The sequence below is a fragment of the Perca flavescens genome, chromosome 1 (genome assembly GCF_004354835.1).
Source record: "Perca flavescens isolate YP-PL-M2 chromosome 1, PFLA_1.0, whole genome shotgun sequence".
NCBI classification, from domain to species: Eukaryota; Metazoa; Chordata; class Actinopteri; order Perciformes; family Percidae; genus Perca; species Perca flavescens.
The window spans coordinates 27,583,421-27,600,435 of record NC_041331.1 but is presented as its reverse complement, the minus strand read 5'-3'; the positions used below and the strand labels follow the sequence as shown (position 1 = coordinate 27,600,435).

The 17,015-nt window shown below is 39.4% G+C and overlaps 1 protein-coding gene across 1 annotated transcript; it reads left to right on the top strand.

Moving 5' to 3' along the window:
* The first annotated feature begins 7,321 nt into the window (after window positions 1-7,321).
* eif3m (eukaryotic translation initiation factor 3, subunit M) lies at window positions 7,322-15,079 on the top strand. The gene is made up of 11 exons (XM_028575680.1): window positions 7,322-7,463; window positions 8,127-8,259; window positions 8,897-9,035; window positions 10,299-10,422; window positions 10,616-10,710; window positions 10,951-11,034; window positions 11,132-11,231; window positions 12,422-12,503; window positions 13,336-13,479; window positions 13,941-14,001; window positions 14,831-15,079. The coding sequence occupies exons 1-11, from the start codon at window positions 7,422-7,424 to the stop codon at window positions 14,952-14,954; spliced, it is 1,128 nt and encodes a 375-aa protein (XP_028431481.1). The 5' UTR covers window positions 7,322-7,421; the 3' UTR covers window positions 14,955-15,079.
* The last annotated feature ends 1,936 nt before the right edge of the window (window positions 15,080-17,015 follow it).

Below are 17,015 nucleotides of genomic sequence, written 5' to 3'. Positions count from 1 at the left end.
ATTCCACTTTTGCTGCCTGTTGTGTTTTAAGTTAAGTTGAAGAAATACTTGCCGCAACCCTACAGATACAGCAGTGTTAAGTGTATTGATATATTGGATAGGGGACATTCAGGATGCTGGTACAAAACCACTAGTCTTGACCAGCAGCAACAGCAGCTTGATAATAGGTCAAAGACAAACCCCCATTTCTGTGGCATGACACATGGACCCAAAAAAAGAGGCATACTGACAGCTTAACCCTTCTAGGACTACAATAAAATACTTATATTTCCCAGTTTTTTCAAAAACAAAAAGGAATATATGACAATCTTATAGTCATACGGTCAGAACCTTACAAATGCTCCTTAAAGCTAAACACAGATTCATCTGGGTGGTTTGTGGTCAAGGAGAAGATAAAGTGCTCTCTGACTTACTCTATTCTGGGAAATAAACGAGTGCAAAGGCAGGCCCATACCCCTGAGGAACACATTTTGGTGGAAGTCCACGTAGCTGACTTCAAAATAGTAGCAAAGAAAATTAATATCTCCCAAAGCAATTTGGAAAAACCTTCTGTGGTCCACCCACTACAAACAAACACAAACTAAAGTAATGTGCTACATGAACAAAAGGTTGTGGCACAATTAAAAAAAAGTATCTGTAGAGAGTGAAAGAAAAGGCAGTGCCTCTGAGCCAAGGCAAATGCTGGCCGTGCCTTCCCCAGTGGAGTATTTAGAAGGGATTCATCAAAGGTGACGGGGCCGGGAGAAAACAACCCTTTCAGCCCCTATGACGGATGGCAGTCCCTAAAAACACCCATTCTTGAGATCAATCTCTGGTTTACTCAGGGTTTAAAACAACATCACTGTGCGCAGGAAGGGAAATGGTCAATACTGCCTCTGACCCTTAACAAGAAATAAAACAAGGCTAAAACTTTCTACAGCACGATGAGTAAGACAGAATTTGAGAAGGGTTTGTTTCAGCCAGAGAGACGAGCAGAGAGTATGATAAACTACGCAGATATGTGATCTGGCAAAACACATGAAAAATAAATTACTTTTTTCCATTTAAACCCTCCCTCTGTATTCATGCTACTGCATCTGAAGATAAACAATTTATTAAGGTGCTTCTTTTCAAATCAAGAGCACTGGTGGTTTAAAATGACATGATATATTTTTTAAATATGAATAATTTGTATTAAAATGGCCGAGATATAATGCAGGAGAAGACTACCAAAGATCAACAGGTGTTACTTTGATGTGCTGATAGTGGCATAAAAGAAAGGACCAGTCCTTCACTTCTCTGTGTGGGCATGGAAACAAACTGATAACCAACCTAACAGCATTGTGTTGTAATGTTTCATCATTTCCCTCCTATCTGCTTGTGGCCTCTAGGATATGGTTACTATTTAAAACAAAAGTCAGGCAGAACAATAATTCCTCTGTCTTCCCTACTTTCTCAGAGCACTATTTGGACGTTTGTGACAGCTGGCTTCTGCTCTTTGAGATAACAAAATAGGAATGCACATGGCCATCATTACTCACTGCTTTACACAATTAAGGATACAGTGCATTTGGAAACATTCATGTTATACATAAATGAATGTTCTCTTGAAGACAGTGTCAAACTGCTTTAAAACAGCATATACATTGTTTCTCTTCCCTATGACCCCCATGAAAAACAACTATCGTCAGTTTTTAATTCTCTCCCATGTCATCGCTCTTCAAAGTGCTGCATATCAGACTGGAGATAAGAAACAGAGAAGAAAGATCTGTGGGAGAGTGGGCATTTTCATGGTTCATGTGTCAGACACAACACTGGTCCAATGATCTTTCACATACCCGTTCTCCTCTTATTGTTGATGATCACCTTTCCCCTCTATCACCAAACTCAAGATTCCTCCCTCTCCCGTATTCATATCCATTAAAAGCTGCATGCTCCTGGATCAAATGCAAGAAGAAACATTTTAAACCAAGGAATCCAAAACACTTCTAAACTTCTTCACACTAAACTACTGCATACTGATGTCATTGAACGAAAAGGTGGACGATATTCAAAATCCTTGATATTGTCAACAAATGACAACAATGTCTCAGTATCTTTTGACTTTCCCAGCTTTTCAGTGGCACTCAGCCCCAAGCCAGTTGGTTCCTTCTGAATAGGTAAGCATTTATACTGTATAATAATTTTATCTTTTAACCTTCACATACTTACATTTTTTTAAGCTAAATAATTTGGGGAAACTGCTGTGCACTGTAGTTTTTAGCAAATATTACTCAAATAGAAGTAAACAGTGTATTTGTCAGGGACTATTTTCAGCTACGGATTAAGACACATTTGGTGTTCTAGTGAGTATTTACAGCAGCAGGATGGTGTATATGGGAGTGAGACTTTATTAAGAATCCCACTGCTTTTGTTGGCAAGACACGCCCTGCGTAGGATTCAAGCGCTAGGATTGGCCAAGTGCCCATGCTTGTACGAGGTACCGTAAACCCAATGTGTTCAGGTCCTATCCCCTAACCAGTAGGCTATCCTGACCCTAACCATTCGAGGTCAATGCCTAACCTTAACCATCTGCTGCTACACGAGAAAAGCAATGAATTTATAATAACATGGGATTGACTCAAAATAAACTACAGTGTCCATGTTTATTATAATTTAGGAACGTGTCACTAATTGATGTTTTTTTTTAATAGTTTTTGGACGATGGAGCTCTGTGGCACAGATGAATAAGCTGTATCCGATTTCTTTTTTTTTTAAAGGTTTGTTGACAATAACAAAAAGATTGAACATTAAGTCTGTAATTATTTTGAGAGAGGACTTGTTCGAAATTTTGCATTTTGTGTTTCCATTTATACTTTTGTCAGCCATTCTGTTTAAATATCTGGATATCTCTTAGTGATTACTTAAAAAAAAAAAAAAAAAAAAAAAAGGGTAAAGGAGATGTTGACCATTTCCAAATCAAAGATAAACATGACAATAGCTTGTCGTTTGAAAACCTGCATAAAGCTGATTAAATTACAAAATTTAAATCAAGGCTATGAGTTATTCTACTATCTCAGACTTAGCTGTGAATTTAATAGTGGACCGCTTATATAGATTACATACAATTTATTAATGAAATACATGTCAGTGATGTTAAAAGTGTTTTATTGAATTTTGCTGGACAACCTATGTCTCATCCCAGCAGGAGCCTGTGTGTCAGGATCAAGGCCAGCCTTTATCAGTTCTTTACAGTAAACCACAGCCTCTTCTATGCTGTCACACCCTAGCAGCTGGCTGGGGCGTAAGCAGTCATCAGAAAACATTTCAGATATCTCTAGCGGTTACTGTCTGTTGTCATACCGATGAGCCTCATTCTGTGACTAGTGTACGTGATGACTCTGAGGTATGTGGACAATGATGGGAAAATATAGAAATTACTGCAATCAGCACAGAATGTGACTATAGGGAAATGACGCTCTACTGCAACTTTCTCAATCCAAGGAAGACAATATATTTAGTTTTGGTATTTAAATGCTTTGCTGAAAATAATGTGCTTGATTTGTAAAGGCTAGCAGCATAGTTATCAATTTGTAGATTCAAATAAAAATAATAAAATAATCCCTTTAACATACATCTTTTGTGTGAGAAAAATGACAATGATTTTTTTTGGTGTCTAAGCATTACTAAGAACCTTTTAATGGATGCCTGATCTCAGTCTTTTGCATTGTATTTATCAGCACTAATGAAACAGTCTGAATGGTATCTAAAAAGCAAAGGGTCACACAGTTTAAAATGCCTCTAATTAATATTTGAGATCTGGCTAAAAAAAGCTTTAAACCAAATATTGTGCAATGTATCCCCAACTGAAACACATTTGATTCTTTGTTTGACTGTGCCTTTTAAAGTCATATTGCTCCTCCTAGCCTGTGAGTGTGTGTGTAACATAAACACACTCTGATGACAAGAGACCACTTTATCATTAACAGTCCCAGTTCCACTGCAGTGACTCAATCTCTCCAGACAGGAACGTCAGAATTCCTGGAAGACTGTAGCTTTTCTTTTTGGTTGTTTCTTTTGTTGCTGCTGCTGCTGCCATTAGGTTGAAACAGAGCACACACATTCCACATAGGGGGGATTAACGACCTTAGATAGCTCAACACCAGAAATGCAAACTCACTTTGATTGATTGCTGCTTGTCTTTGGTGTGATATGAAGTTGGTCATTAAGTGATATGGCAAGATAACAGCGGCAGTTCACTTACCAACCTTCTTTTCTGGTGATGCGTGAGTTTTCGCTGCAGATGGCTCGTACAGTACAGCCAAGTCAGTAACATCTAGAAGGCAGATAGAAGAACAATACAATTCTAATTGAATGAAGAAAAGCTCACCGGAGAGTATGCAGCCTGATTCTAACACGCAAAATGTTTAAGATTTATTTTGGGATGCAACTATGGAAATCTTTCCATTATTGATTCATCTGCCATTTATTTATTTTCTCATTAATTAAATCAGTTGGTCTTTATGATTTCAGAAAGTAGTGAAAAATGCCCATTTTGTCCAACCTGCTGAAGATATTTAGTTCATTATTATATATGAAAAGGAAAAGCAGTAAATCCTCACAATTGAGATTTCTTTTTATTTTGCTCAATTTCTCAACGATACATTTGATTGATCAAAATAGCTGCCAATAATTTCACTTATTCGATTAATTGATGAATCGTTTCCGCTGCAGGGTAATTCTTTTAGCTGTGAAAAATATAAAGAGGAAAAATAGAGAAAAATGACAATGGGATTTTTAATAGCTCTCTGCTGTTGTGGACAGCAAAAGTCCATCAGAAGGCCCCGTGGGAATTTGCATGCTTTGTACTATTCTGGACTCTGGACTCAGCTCTGTTTAATACCTTGGCTGTATTTGTTTTTGGTATTCGTGTGTACGTGTGTACGTGTGTGGGGAGGGTGGGTCAGCTTATAAGTAATTAACATGCAATTCGCTCCACCTAGGGAAGCAGGGAAGTTACTCAAGCAATGCACGCTGACAAGGTCACTGGCTGATAGATGAGCCTGAGCAAGGGGATTTTTCAGAGATTGTGAAGGCAGGCAGAACTGTGGGAACTAGACAATTAGTGGGTGGAAGGTAGGCTGCCATGTTGGATGATGACCATGAGACAGGCTTACATGCATACTCACCACTTGGCTGGCTGACAGGGAGAAAGCAGACACCTGGGCTCAACTAACTCTTAACACACAATCATTTATCTTTGAGGAGGCTGAGCAGGCAATTTGCCAGCAGTTTAGGAAGAGATGTGCTTCTTACAATCAAACAGATTATGGATGAGGTCAATATAGACATATTGGCAACATAAATATTTCAGACCTACACATAAACATGAATAGATATTCATTTTGGATTATCTGGAGTAGCATTTTGCTCATTATACTCAATCTTATTATATGTTCTAGCAAATATAAAGGTAGGATCATTCACCAACACACTATACACAATATGTGTGCCTATAAACATAAAGTTAAAACCTAGCGCATTAACATTGTATTATAAGAAACCAAAGATGTTTGTTTTTAGCTTGTCCCTTCCTCAATTTCAAGTTACAGCTTTTACACATAAAAATAAATGTTCCGTATACAGAGGAGTCGGATAAGACTCTGTCCCAACAGACCTAAGAAAAGAAGAGACTTGAAAGACAATTGGGATTTAAAATAGAACATGCAAAGGTAAGATGATATGAATTATCTTTGACAATATCTGTAATGATTTCACAACTTCCAGGGTTTTTGTGACTTTAAGAAGAACATTGCAGCATGACCAATACTCCATGAATTCTGTGCACATATCCGCCAACATAAAACACTCTATCAGATATCAGTGCAAACTACAAAAAACATGGGCAATGTCTGCTGCTAGATGATACATATTGTGAAGACTACATTGGTAGGTTAGATTTAGAATGATATAAACAGACTAAATCCTAGTTTAATACATGTACCAGTTACGGTCTCCTTGGAGTTAAAATGTTTACTGTAGTCCAATATCCATGCTATTTTCAGGACATTCTGCCATGAATATTATAAAGGCTATCAAGCACCATAACACACTGTGACATTTTAAAGACCTTTTACAGAAGACAAAAACAAAGTCTCACATGCACCTGGAGCTTCAAAGCCTCCAATACTCTTATTCTGGACTTGAAATACACCAGGTACTTAACAACAGCTGTTAATCAGATAATGAAAGCCTCAAAGTTACACAAGTACACTTGTGGAGAAGCGGCTATAAATTCTTTGCCATGACAGCATACAAGGGCAGGGAGAGAGTAAGGGTGGGATTTGGTACCAGGCACTTGCCTTCTCAACAGAATGACGCATCATACCAGCACTATGGTGAAACACTTCATCAGCCATTTCCCCTCAGCACACTATTTAAGGTATGTCCTGCAGAACGCAACAGAGTTCAGGTCCCTTACTTTAACTACTAAGAGTAATATGTAACGAGCAGACGTTAAAGGAATTATTACATGGCATGAGTCTACTAGTCTGTATGAATCCTCTAAAATACACATACTTTTGTGACAGATTAAGTGTGAGCTTCAGTGTGGCCTCAAAATGGAAAATACTGTGCAGTGTCTTCACCCTGGGACACAGCCTCCTCAACACCTCAGATGTTAGTAACCTGACTACATAGTTTTGGGGTGAACTCCTGCTCCACTTACCCTCTTCACCTCACTCACCTCAATCACCAAATTACCTGCCATGGTAACAATACAAAGGATCCCACTTGGCACAGAGGCCCATCACCCATAGGTCAGCGGGGTGTATGGTGGAAGAGTGTTGCCTTTGACACTGACAGTGTTTCCGGGTTGGAAAGCTCTGGGCCTGGCCTGCCATGGTGGTCCACACAGATGGACTGCAGCTCAATCAGATAACCTCTCCTGGGGATCAGGTTCACCTCTGTAACTCTCATCCAAGACATCCAGGGTTAATCTCCCACAGTGGAGATTGATATCTGGATCAGAAAGAATGAAGTATTAGGAGATGGCAGTGGAAGTCTGCGGGACTAACAAAATTTAGGAGGTTGTCTGACCTCTAGTCCCGCATTGCCAGACCTTCCTCTGAAGGAAGAGATTGCACTTGTACACTGAAGCTATGCAGCACTGGAAAATTTTCAACCCATCTGGAAAGATGCACAATTTATGTGCGTATTAATGGTAAATATTTTAAGAACTACACCTAGTTTTAAAAAGTAACAATACAGGGAGAGGGGGAAATGCTACCACAATCAATGACATGACACATCCTTCAACTGCAGTTTGTTGGGTTACTGTGGCTTTAATTGCATGAACCGGAAAAGCAAAGTTTCACCGGCACTGTTGCCTTTTCTTTTCCGCTTTGGTCTCCGCACTGGTGGGAGCGTGGATTTCATCATCAAGGCTCACAAAATCGCCAAAAATGAGCGTCCCAGCATTTATCGATATTACAGAAGAAGACCAGGTACGACCCGTGTCGTTAAAAACTAATTTGCATCCTCCCGCCTGCGGAGTCAATAAATGGGAACTATCCAACCAGATAACTTAGCATGCTAGCCAGCTTAAAATGCTAACCGTTGCTGACATGCTGACTGTTAGCTAGCTACATGCTGATTATGTGACATATGTGGAAGCTCGTTATTTGTAACGATACTATGAAGCTTACCGTTTAGATGGTTTGTATGTAAATGAGTTGAGAATCGTTTTATTTTCGTTTTCAACTCATGTTTTTACGGCTAACGCTGTCACAAATGTCCTTTAAAGTTGTTACGTTAGGAAAGCGAAGAATGCTAGCTGCTTAACGTTAGCCATTTAATAAACAAAGACGTAAATGAATAACAAGCCACCCAAAGCGTCCTCCTTGTTAGGTGACCATAGCTGATAACTTAACCTAGGTAAAGAAAAACAATTGGTACCTTCCCCTATAGCTGACTGCAGCAAATATTCTTGTGATTCAAACAAAACAAAAAAAAAAACATGACATGTTTGTAGATTAGCTATAGCGGTTAAGTAAAAACGCATTATGCTAAACGATTATATCTACATTTGTATACGTAGCTTGGTAGTTTTTGTGCTTTTAAATTTTATGTAACCACTGACGCTTTTATTTTACTATCTAACGTTACAGGCTTTAGAGCTGAGAGCTTACATGAAGGCCAAAGGAGCTGATATATCAGAGGAGAACTCTGAAGGTGGGCTTCATGTAGATCTGGCTCAGATCATCGAGGCGTGTGATGTATGCCTCAAGGACGATGATAAAGGTAGGTGATGATGAAGAAGTAGATATTTCGACAGGAAAAGCACAGGTGTAATTGATAACATTTAATATGGCTCACATGTATTAAAGACATACTTTGACTATATTCAACCAACTTTGTATCATAATAATGTTGTTATTATGTGTAAAAAAAAAAAAAAAAAAAAATCAATTTTTGCCCAGGTCTCCCTACCCACAGGCCAGCAGAAAAACCTTGTCATTTGGAGATATTCTGCTGGCCCTAGGGCCTGTTGCTGTAACTACAGACTGTACTTCCTGTACATACGGACACAAAGAGTATAGAAGTGGATTGAGAGAGACAGGGCTCCCCTCTCTCAGATTAAAGACAAAACTCAGATTAAACTGTAAAACTATGCAGTGCTGATCGAATTGAAACCAAGATTTGGTTACTGTATTGCCTATTTCTCGCCTAAATTGTTTTCAGGAACATATTTTTGTGCGTTGTTTGGCTGTGAACGCCATACTGTTCCCTATGTTGCTAAAACAGAGGCTGAAAAAAACTCGGGCTGTAAAACTAGGCAGTGTTGATCAAATATAACTGCATTGCCTGTTGGTGGCATGAATGAATGGATGGATAACACTTTCTCATTACTTATGGCTCTCTCTTTGTCTCTCTGCAGATGTAGAGAGTGTGATGAACAGCATTGTGTCTCTGCTGTTGATCCTGGAGACAGAGAAGCAGGAGGCTCTCATTGAAAGTCTATGTGAGAAACTGGTAACGTTCCGTGAAGGAGAGAGACCCTCCCTCAGGATGCAGCTGTAAGTTCTTTTACTTTTTGCCCTTTTAATCTATTCACAGTATTTACTCTTATGGTTGTTTCCAAAAATCTGACAAAGTATACATTCCACATGCATGTACACTAAGTGGGCCATTGTTTTGATGTTGGTTAATATGAGACTGCTGGTCTTGTAAGCTTACCATAAGGATACTGTCAACAATATCAATCGGCAAGAAAGCGGCTATCTTCTTTTCAAATCAAACAGCATGTGTCAAGAAAACATGGAACAGTTAAAGTGATGGTTTGGAGTAATTTCACCCTAGGGTCCTTTGCACCATGACCTCAAGCCAAACACCCCCCTAGAAGCTTTTTTCACCTGGGTCTAACATTGGGAGAGTTAGCGTAGAGCAGCGTTACCAGCTGAATAGCTTAGGGCAGGGGCTAATGGACCCACGTTTGTATCTCGTAAATGACCCCACTAATAATGCCCGAAATGATACCAAACGTCTACAGTAGTACAAATAGGTTATGTCCTCATAAAACGATGGATTGGAAAAGTTTGTAAGTACACCAGAAGTTTATTTAAATAACACTTGCCTGCTGGCTTCTGCTCTGTTGTTGTTGTTGTTGTTGTTGTTGTTGTTCCTGCTGTAAGACGAGTGCTTAGGGTCGTCTACAAATTACAACACCGAAAAGAGATGCAACAAAAACATTTTTTTATTTAACTTTTTTTTTTAAAGTAAGTGCTGTAGTATAACTAGCAGGAGACAAGTAATAACTGAGGTAAGTTTGGAGACATTACCTTATTTAATCATTAAATTAATAAATATTTTTGTTGTATCTCTTTTCGGTGTAGTTATTTGTAGACAACCCTAAGCACTCGTCTAACTGCAGGTAGCAGCAGCAACAGCAGCAGCAGCAACAGAGAGCAGAAGAGAGCAGGCAAGTGTTCATAAACTTCTGGTGTACTTACAAACTTTCCAATCCATCGTTTTATAAGTGCATAACCTATTTGTACTAGTGTAGAAGGTTGGTGTCATTTCGGGCATTATTAGTGGGGTCATTTACGAGATACAAACGTAGGTCCATTAGCCCTTGCGCTAAGCTATTCAGCTGACAACGCTACTCTACGCTAACTCTCCCAATGTTAGACCCAGGTGAAAAAAGCTTCTGGGGGCGTGTTTGGCTCGAGGTCATGGTGGAAAGGACCCAAAGGTGAAATTACTCCGAACCATCACTTTAAAAAAAGAAAATGAGTTCTCTGATTTAACACTTCTATCTGTTTTGTGTTTTGATATTACAGACTGAGTAATCTGTTCCATGGCATGGATGAGAACACTTCTGTGAGGTATACTGTCTTCTGTGGCCTCATCAAGGTGGCTGCAACTTGTAACGCCATTGCCTACATCCCAACTGACCTTGATCAGGTATATCTGTTCACCATGATTAGCTGGGATAACTGACCATGATCACTGCCAGCCACATATTGTGTATTTCTTTGCCTTGGGCTGTAGACAGCAAAGAAGAAATAAAGTTGACTGTCACATTTTTTAAATCTCCACAGACTGCATTTTTTTCCTCTGCAGTTGATTTACAATACCTGTTTGTGCTGCTGATCAGGTGCGTAAGTGGATTATCGACTGGAACCTGACCACAGAGAAGAAGCACACACTCTTGAGGCTAGTGTATGAAGCATTGGTTGACTGCAAAAAAAGGTAACTACATAAAAAGTCAGATGTGTAAAATGAATGTTTTGGTATGCATAGATGCAGAATTATGAATACACAGAACTCAAGATTGATAAACTCCTGCATGACAAAATAGTCCATGTTTGTTTTATGCACATATGTATGTATCTCTAGGCCTAAGATTCTTTGTAAGATTGTGAGTTATCCTTCAAGTAAATTATCTTGGTACAAGAGAGTTTTCAACAATGTATCTACTCACTTTCACAGCGAGGCTGCAGCAAAAGTGATGGTTGAGCTGCTGGGAAGTTACACAGAAGACAATGCTTCACAAGCACGTGTTGATGCCCACAGGTACACTTGAAGACCTTGTTTAACATTTGTCATTAAGCCTTGATATAACGTACATCCCTCATACATACGTGCGTCCATTGGTGTCCCTTATCTTTAGATGTATCGTCCGTGCTCTGAAAGATCCCAACACCTTTCTCATTGACCACCTGCTCACCCTGAAACCTGTTCGCTTCCTGGAGGGAGAACTCATCCATGACGTGAGTACTGAAGGATGTGCAATGTTTTGTGGTGTGGAATATATAAAAGACACTTCTGGCATTGTCAGATTATTGCTAGAAACATCTAACCTAATAACTTGAGTCCAATTGATTTTTTTCAACCATAGCCCACAAAGCACATTGAAAACACGTTTTTTTCATTGTGACAACCCTGTTCATCTTGCATGTGTAAAATGCCCACCTAGGCCATGTGATTAGAATTCTAATGCACACTGAGTGTGTATTGATACTTATCCCGGTTTTGATCGTATTCGGGATATAATGTTGACATGCAACACATATCGTGGTATACATGATAAATAATAGTATCCAGGTTACCGATTACTGCAGTCTATTGGCGCAAGCACCTGTGATGTTTACAAAAACAAACAAAGCAATACTACATTTACTACCACTTTACAGCTTTACTGCTAATTTCTTTTCTGCTCCGATTGCCAACACCTGTCTGCTCTCTCTCTCTCTCTCTCTCTCTCTCTCTCTCTCTCTCTCTCTCTCTCTCTCTCTCTCTCTCTCTCTCTCCTCCCTCTACTACACATTCGCAACGCACTGAGCTATTCCTGAAAGGAGCTAACTTACTCTTATAACACTGTCCTCCACTTTGACATTTCTGGAACTATCATAGGACAAGGGAGCAGTGGAATACTCCAGCTAGCATATTCATGTCTCAAAAACGGGGTTTATCCAGCTTTTTGACATCGGGATATGAACTCTACATGCTCAAACATATATAAACAGGATACTCATGTCCATGTAAAGGCATGGCGTGAAAGCATCTTGACTGTTTTACATAGGTATTGGGTGTGTTTTTGATATGTAGTCCCAGTGACTGCTAAGGCATCACAACCCAATATGTAAATGCTGCCCTGTTACAAATGGTGAAGGGTGAGCAGCAGGAATGTTTGTACATAACCAGCTTGACCGAGACAATGAAACAATATTTCTAAATATGGCGTGTGCACAGTTTCTATACGTGTTTTCATGGGTCAGCCGGTATTAATAGTTTCGTTTCATCAAGGACAACATTTCTGCATTGGAGCTGATCTGTCTCATAACCTTAATCTGGACATCATTATTATTACAATTTCAGCCCGTATGAATACAAAGATGATGTGACTGTGTTTCTAGAGTCCTATAATGGCATTTCTTCCTCTTCTGACTCTCTTTTTCAGCTGTTAACCATCTTTGTGAGTGGAAAACTAGCAGCATACGTAAAGTTTTACCAGAGTAACAAAGACTTCATTGACTCTCTTGGTAAGTAGCCATACGTTGAGATATTAGTTGCATCAGTTCTACACAAACGCATACTGAAAATGTTTAAAAAAATACAGTACACAGGTTGATTAATTAGGAAATATTTACATGTGCTGTGATAGTCTGATTACTGTAAAACCTCAGTGTACATGTAGTTGGTGAGTGATACAGTTTATCTCTGCTCCTTACCATATTTTTGAAATCAGTTTTGACATTTTAAGTGTTTTAAATGAATATGCTTGATAAGAAATGTGTTATGTGAAATAATACTGGCACTTTAAGAGTGTTTCAAGGGAGTACTGTCTTTAAAGAAGTTTAGAGTATTTATTTGTCTTTAGGAACTTCAAAAGTTTCAAACATTTCCCACTTTAAGGACTTATGATTTATATCGCTATAGCTATGATGGTGAAAAATGTCAAATTGCCTAAGAGGAAAAAAAAAAAGCTTGGGATTTGAATATAATGACAAATTTGATGCCTAAGAAATACTATTTGTGCTGTACAAAAGTTCATTTAAAGACCAGCTGAACCACCTTTTCCTAAAATAAGAACTTGTAAATATTGAGCCAATGTACTCTGTTGACACAGTACAGGAATGTGTGTGTGTGTGTCAGCAGTGTGTCTCTCACTACTAAAAGCTTTGGTGTAATTACGAGCATGTGTAGGATGGACTCTCAAAACAGACAATGTGGAGTGGTGTTTGTGTTAATGAGTAGATTCCCTGACTGCATGCTCCTAAATGTAGAAACAATTATCACAGGGAAACTCCCCGAGTCAAGAGTAATCGACTGTGACAGTTTTGTGCTTAATGATCCCTGCTTGTTGCTCTCCAGGCCTGTCTCACGAGCAAAACATGTCCAAGATGCGTCTGCTGACATTCATGGGCATGTCTGTGGAATTCAAGGAGATCTCCTTCGACACCATGCAACAGGAGCTGCAGATTGGAGCCGATGACGTTGAGGCTTTTGTCATTGACGGTACAAGCACTTGAGCTCAAATGAATCCTTGCTGTCTACTCTTGTTAAGTGTGTGGTTATTTTCTCACGGGCGACTAATGGGGGAGGAGGGGATAGAATAACTTTATCGTCCAGCCGAGGCAGGAATATGTGGGTAGTGATTGAACAGTGTCACAAACAAACACACATCCCCCTGACTTGCCGCCTTGTACCAGAAAATGATGTGTCCCTCCTTTAAAAACAGAATGCAGTGGTGGTCATGGGACACGAGTAGGGTTTTCACAATGAAATAATGGTATGGAACCAAGACTAGCACTTTTAGTGTTTGATGACTCGGATTAGCTTCCTTTTCAATTTAATTTTCCAAGTGCATTCTCTCTTAAAGCTTTTTTGTGTCTGTGTGTCTCAGTGGTGTTTTTATGGCTTTCTGTCAGAGCTTTTACTGCCTCTTTATGCTCAACCTGTCTGTTTTTTCTTTCTAGCTGTTCGGACCAAGATGGTGTACTGCAAAATTGATCAGACACAGCGAAAAGTTGTTGTGAGGTAAGTACTTTCATCAAACAACATCATGCATGGCTTAACTGTGTTCAATTTTGAGTAAGTACAGATCTGTATTAGAGGGGCACTTATTGCAAATGTAGCCTTAGTATTAATCTAGACCTGATTTACAGAAATCAGAAATATGTTATCTGTGTAGAAACTAAACTTTCACATGATTCTGTCTCCGTATAGCCAGACTGATCTCATGAAGTGGTGTATGTATGACACGCCATTTTTGGTGCTTTATCAAGATGCACACTCGCTTTTTAGCGTGTTTATCAACACCGTTTGGCCTCCATTGACTTACATTACCTTGCGATTGCATGTGAATTCACGCCGTAGCAAGTAGTATGAAAGGGTGAAAATGTGCGTAGGCTGGCTGGGGTGGTGGATGGGTCAAACAACACAGGATTTCACCCAGGAGACCGGGGATCGTGTCCCGCGTCACGTTTCCTTCGTGTCCCGCGTGTCCTTTCCTAAACTCAACCGTCACTTTCTTCTTTTACTAAACCCAACCCCGTTCTTCTTTTCCTAAACGCAACCGGTTCTTCTTATCCTAAACTCAACCCGTCCGCTGTATACGGTGCTCAAAATGCATACAGATAACACGCCACTTGGCTTAAGAAAGTGGGTGTGTAGGTTTACGCAAAGTCATGATGTCATGTTGGTATATCTTACATTTGAGGTCTTAGTACAGAATACAGGCAATGCCATTGGTCACAGTTAATTTACTATAGCTCTGCATTTTATTTCCTCAAAGTTGCAAGATGTGACCTGCATTCTTTTTTTTGTCAAGTTAACATTCTTGCCTTTCTGTTTTCCACTCAATCAGCCACAGCACACACCGTACCTTTGGCAAGCAGCAGTGGCAGCAGCTGCACGACAGCCTTAGCTCCTGGAAGGCCAACCTAGCAACCGTCAAGACCAGTCTGCAAGCCCTGTCACCTTCTGCTTAATTCCACCTCAATCCGACTGTCTAGACTGCCTGGCCCTCTATTTCTTTTCTGCTTTCCAAATCCTCTGACTGAATTGATCAGTTTTTATATACATCCAATTAAACTTTAGAACAGTAGAACTCACATGTGATTGCTCTTTTCTTGTTAAATAAAAGCTCTCGACATCTGGTTTTAGTTAAAGGAAGGCATGCCAGTATTAGATGAGCTGTGACTTGGGATGAGAAATGGCCTGCAACAAGAGGGTTACTTGTCTGGGAACAAATGAGAGGTGACAAAAGTAATGTGAACTTAAGATGACCCTGTCTGCTGGGGTCAGAGCTGTATTATTGTAGCATCAACACTTGTGGCATTCACTGCCACTACAAATTTGAAACTGTCCACCAGGTTAAAAGATACTGTTGGGCTGTAGTCAGCATGACTCATTGTCTTCTGATGTGTCTGAAAAGTGGAAAGACAAGAACTTCTGTATTCCAGTTTTTAGTTTACCTTTGCCCATTGGCTTTAGACTAAGTGCCATTTAACCCCACACAAAGATCTGTTCTCAGGCACCGGTCCAGAGCATTAGGATGTGAACTCTAATGATATATGGTCCAGGCATTAGGTGTAAAAGGGGTCTGTTGAAGTTCTCTCTCCCTCTGGGGCTCTGATGAAATCAGCACAAACTGACAAAGTGCAGACATTGCACTCTTTAAATCCCCAGCCCAAATACACTGATTTTTCTTTGACTAAAAAAAGCCTTGTTTTCTTTTTTTTTTTTTTTTTTTTTTTTTTTTTAGTGTTATGCCACTCCTCATTCTGTACAGATTTAAAGTCCTAATCTCATCATTTCAGCCCTGCCACTAAAACATTTTCCCTTGGATAAAATGGCATTAGAGGGACACATTTATTGCTGCAGTGTGTTCTTTTCCCTATCATAGCCGAGGTCTGCAGAGGCTCACCGCTCACTTCTGTCCAGTTGTCCACAGGGAGCAAGCATCTCTGACTCTTATCAGCGGGTGCAAATCATAGAACACATTCTCAGGAGTATAACCTCATCACAGCCACCTGCAAGGTGGAGCATAGAGCAGATATAAACTAATGTGACCAAGGCTTAACGCAACGTTTGCAAAGCCTTATATGTAGGTTTCCATTGCTCAGCATATGCTTCTTATCTCTGCCAGAAATGACTTACAAAATACTTTTCTCATTCTCTAAAAGTGACCTCTCTGTTCTTGTCTCTAATTTGTCTCACTGGCTCTAAGTTACTGTTTAGTGGATGGTCTGTCATGTTAGATGTCCCAGATGTTAATACTGTGTGCTGTGGGCCTCATGAACCCTTCTTATCTTATGTCAGAGTAGTTCTGCATTGTTCAGTGATGAAAAGCAAATTAGTGAATATTCCATCTGGAAGCTGCTTAACTGGCCTCTTTTGCACTCTCAGCAGATGCGGAAAGTAACTAATTACATTTACTCTAGTACTGTTGATGCTATTTTGAGTTTCTTGTATTTTCTTTTTCTTCTAATTTATACATCTACTACATTTCAGAGGGAAATATTGTACTTTTAACTCCACTACTTTAATTGTACAGCTATTGATAATAGTTCAGTTTCCAATTAAGATTTTACATAATAAAGGCAAGATTCAAGACTGAACTAGTGGTTTACAAACTTTTTGGTTTGTGAACCCTTAAAAAAAAGCAGTGTCTAACTGGGGCCCCTTGTCCATAAGTTGTTCGCAGTGCCACCATGGGTTTCCTCTCTAAATTTATCTGATGGTTTCAATTAAATAACTAACACCAACTAGGTGAAAAATGATCCAATATTTCACACAAAAGTGTGAAGGGACATTTGTTTCTTCTCCATAACGAGTACTTGTACTTTTGAACTTTAGGTGCATTTTGTACTTTTACTTAAGTACGTTTACTTGTATTTTTTTTTTACCAGTATTTGCAGTATTTTTCCATTCCATTATCATTGTGGTATTTGAACTTTCAAGTGATGGATCTAAATACTTCCTCCACCACTGGTCACAATTTACGGTGTTTGAGCACATGGATTCCCCCGCAGTAAAGACACTATTCA

Bases quoted from the DNA above. Each gene is read 5' to 3' on its own strand.
- eif3m (XM_028575680.1), top strand. From the start codon at position 7,422: ATGAGCGTCCCAGCATTTATCGATATTACAGAAGAAGACCAG. The intron at 9,036-10,298 runs GTAAGTTCTTTT...TTGATATTACAG, and splicing joins CCCTCCCTCAGGATGCAGCT to ACTGAGTAATCTGTTCCATG. The intron at 11,232-12,421 runs GTGAGTACTGAA...TCTCTTTTTCAG, and splicing joins AGGGAGAACTCATCCATGAC to CTGTTAACCATCTTTGTGAG.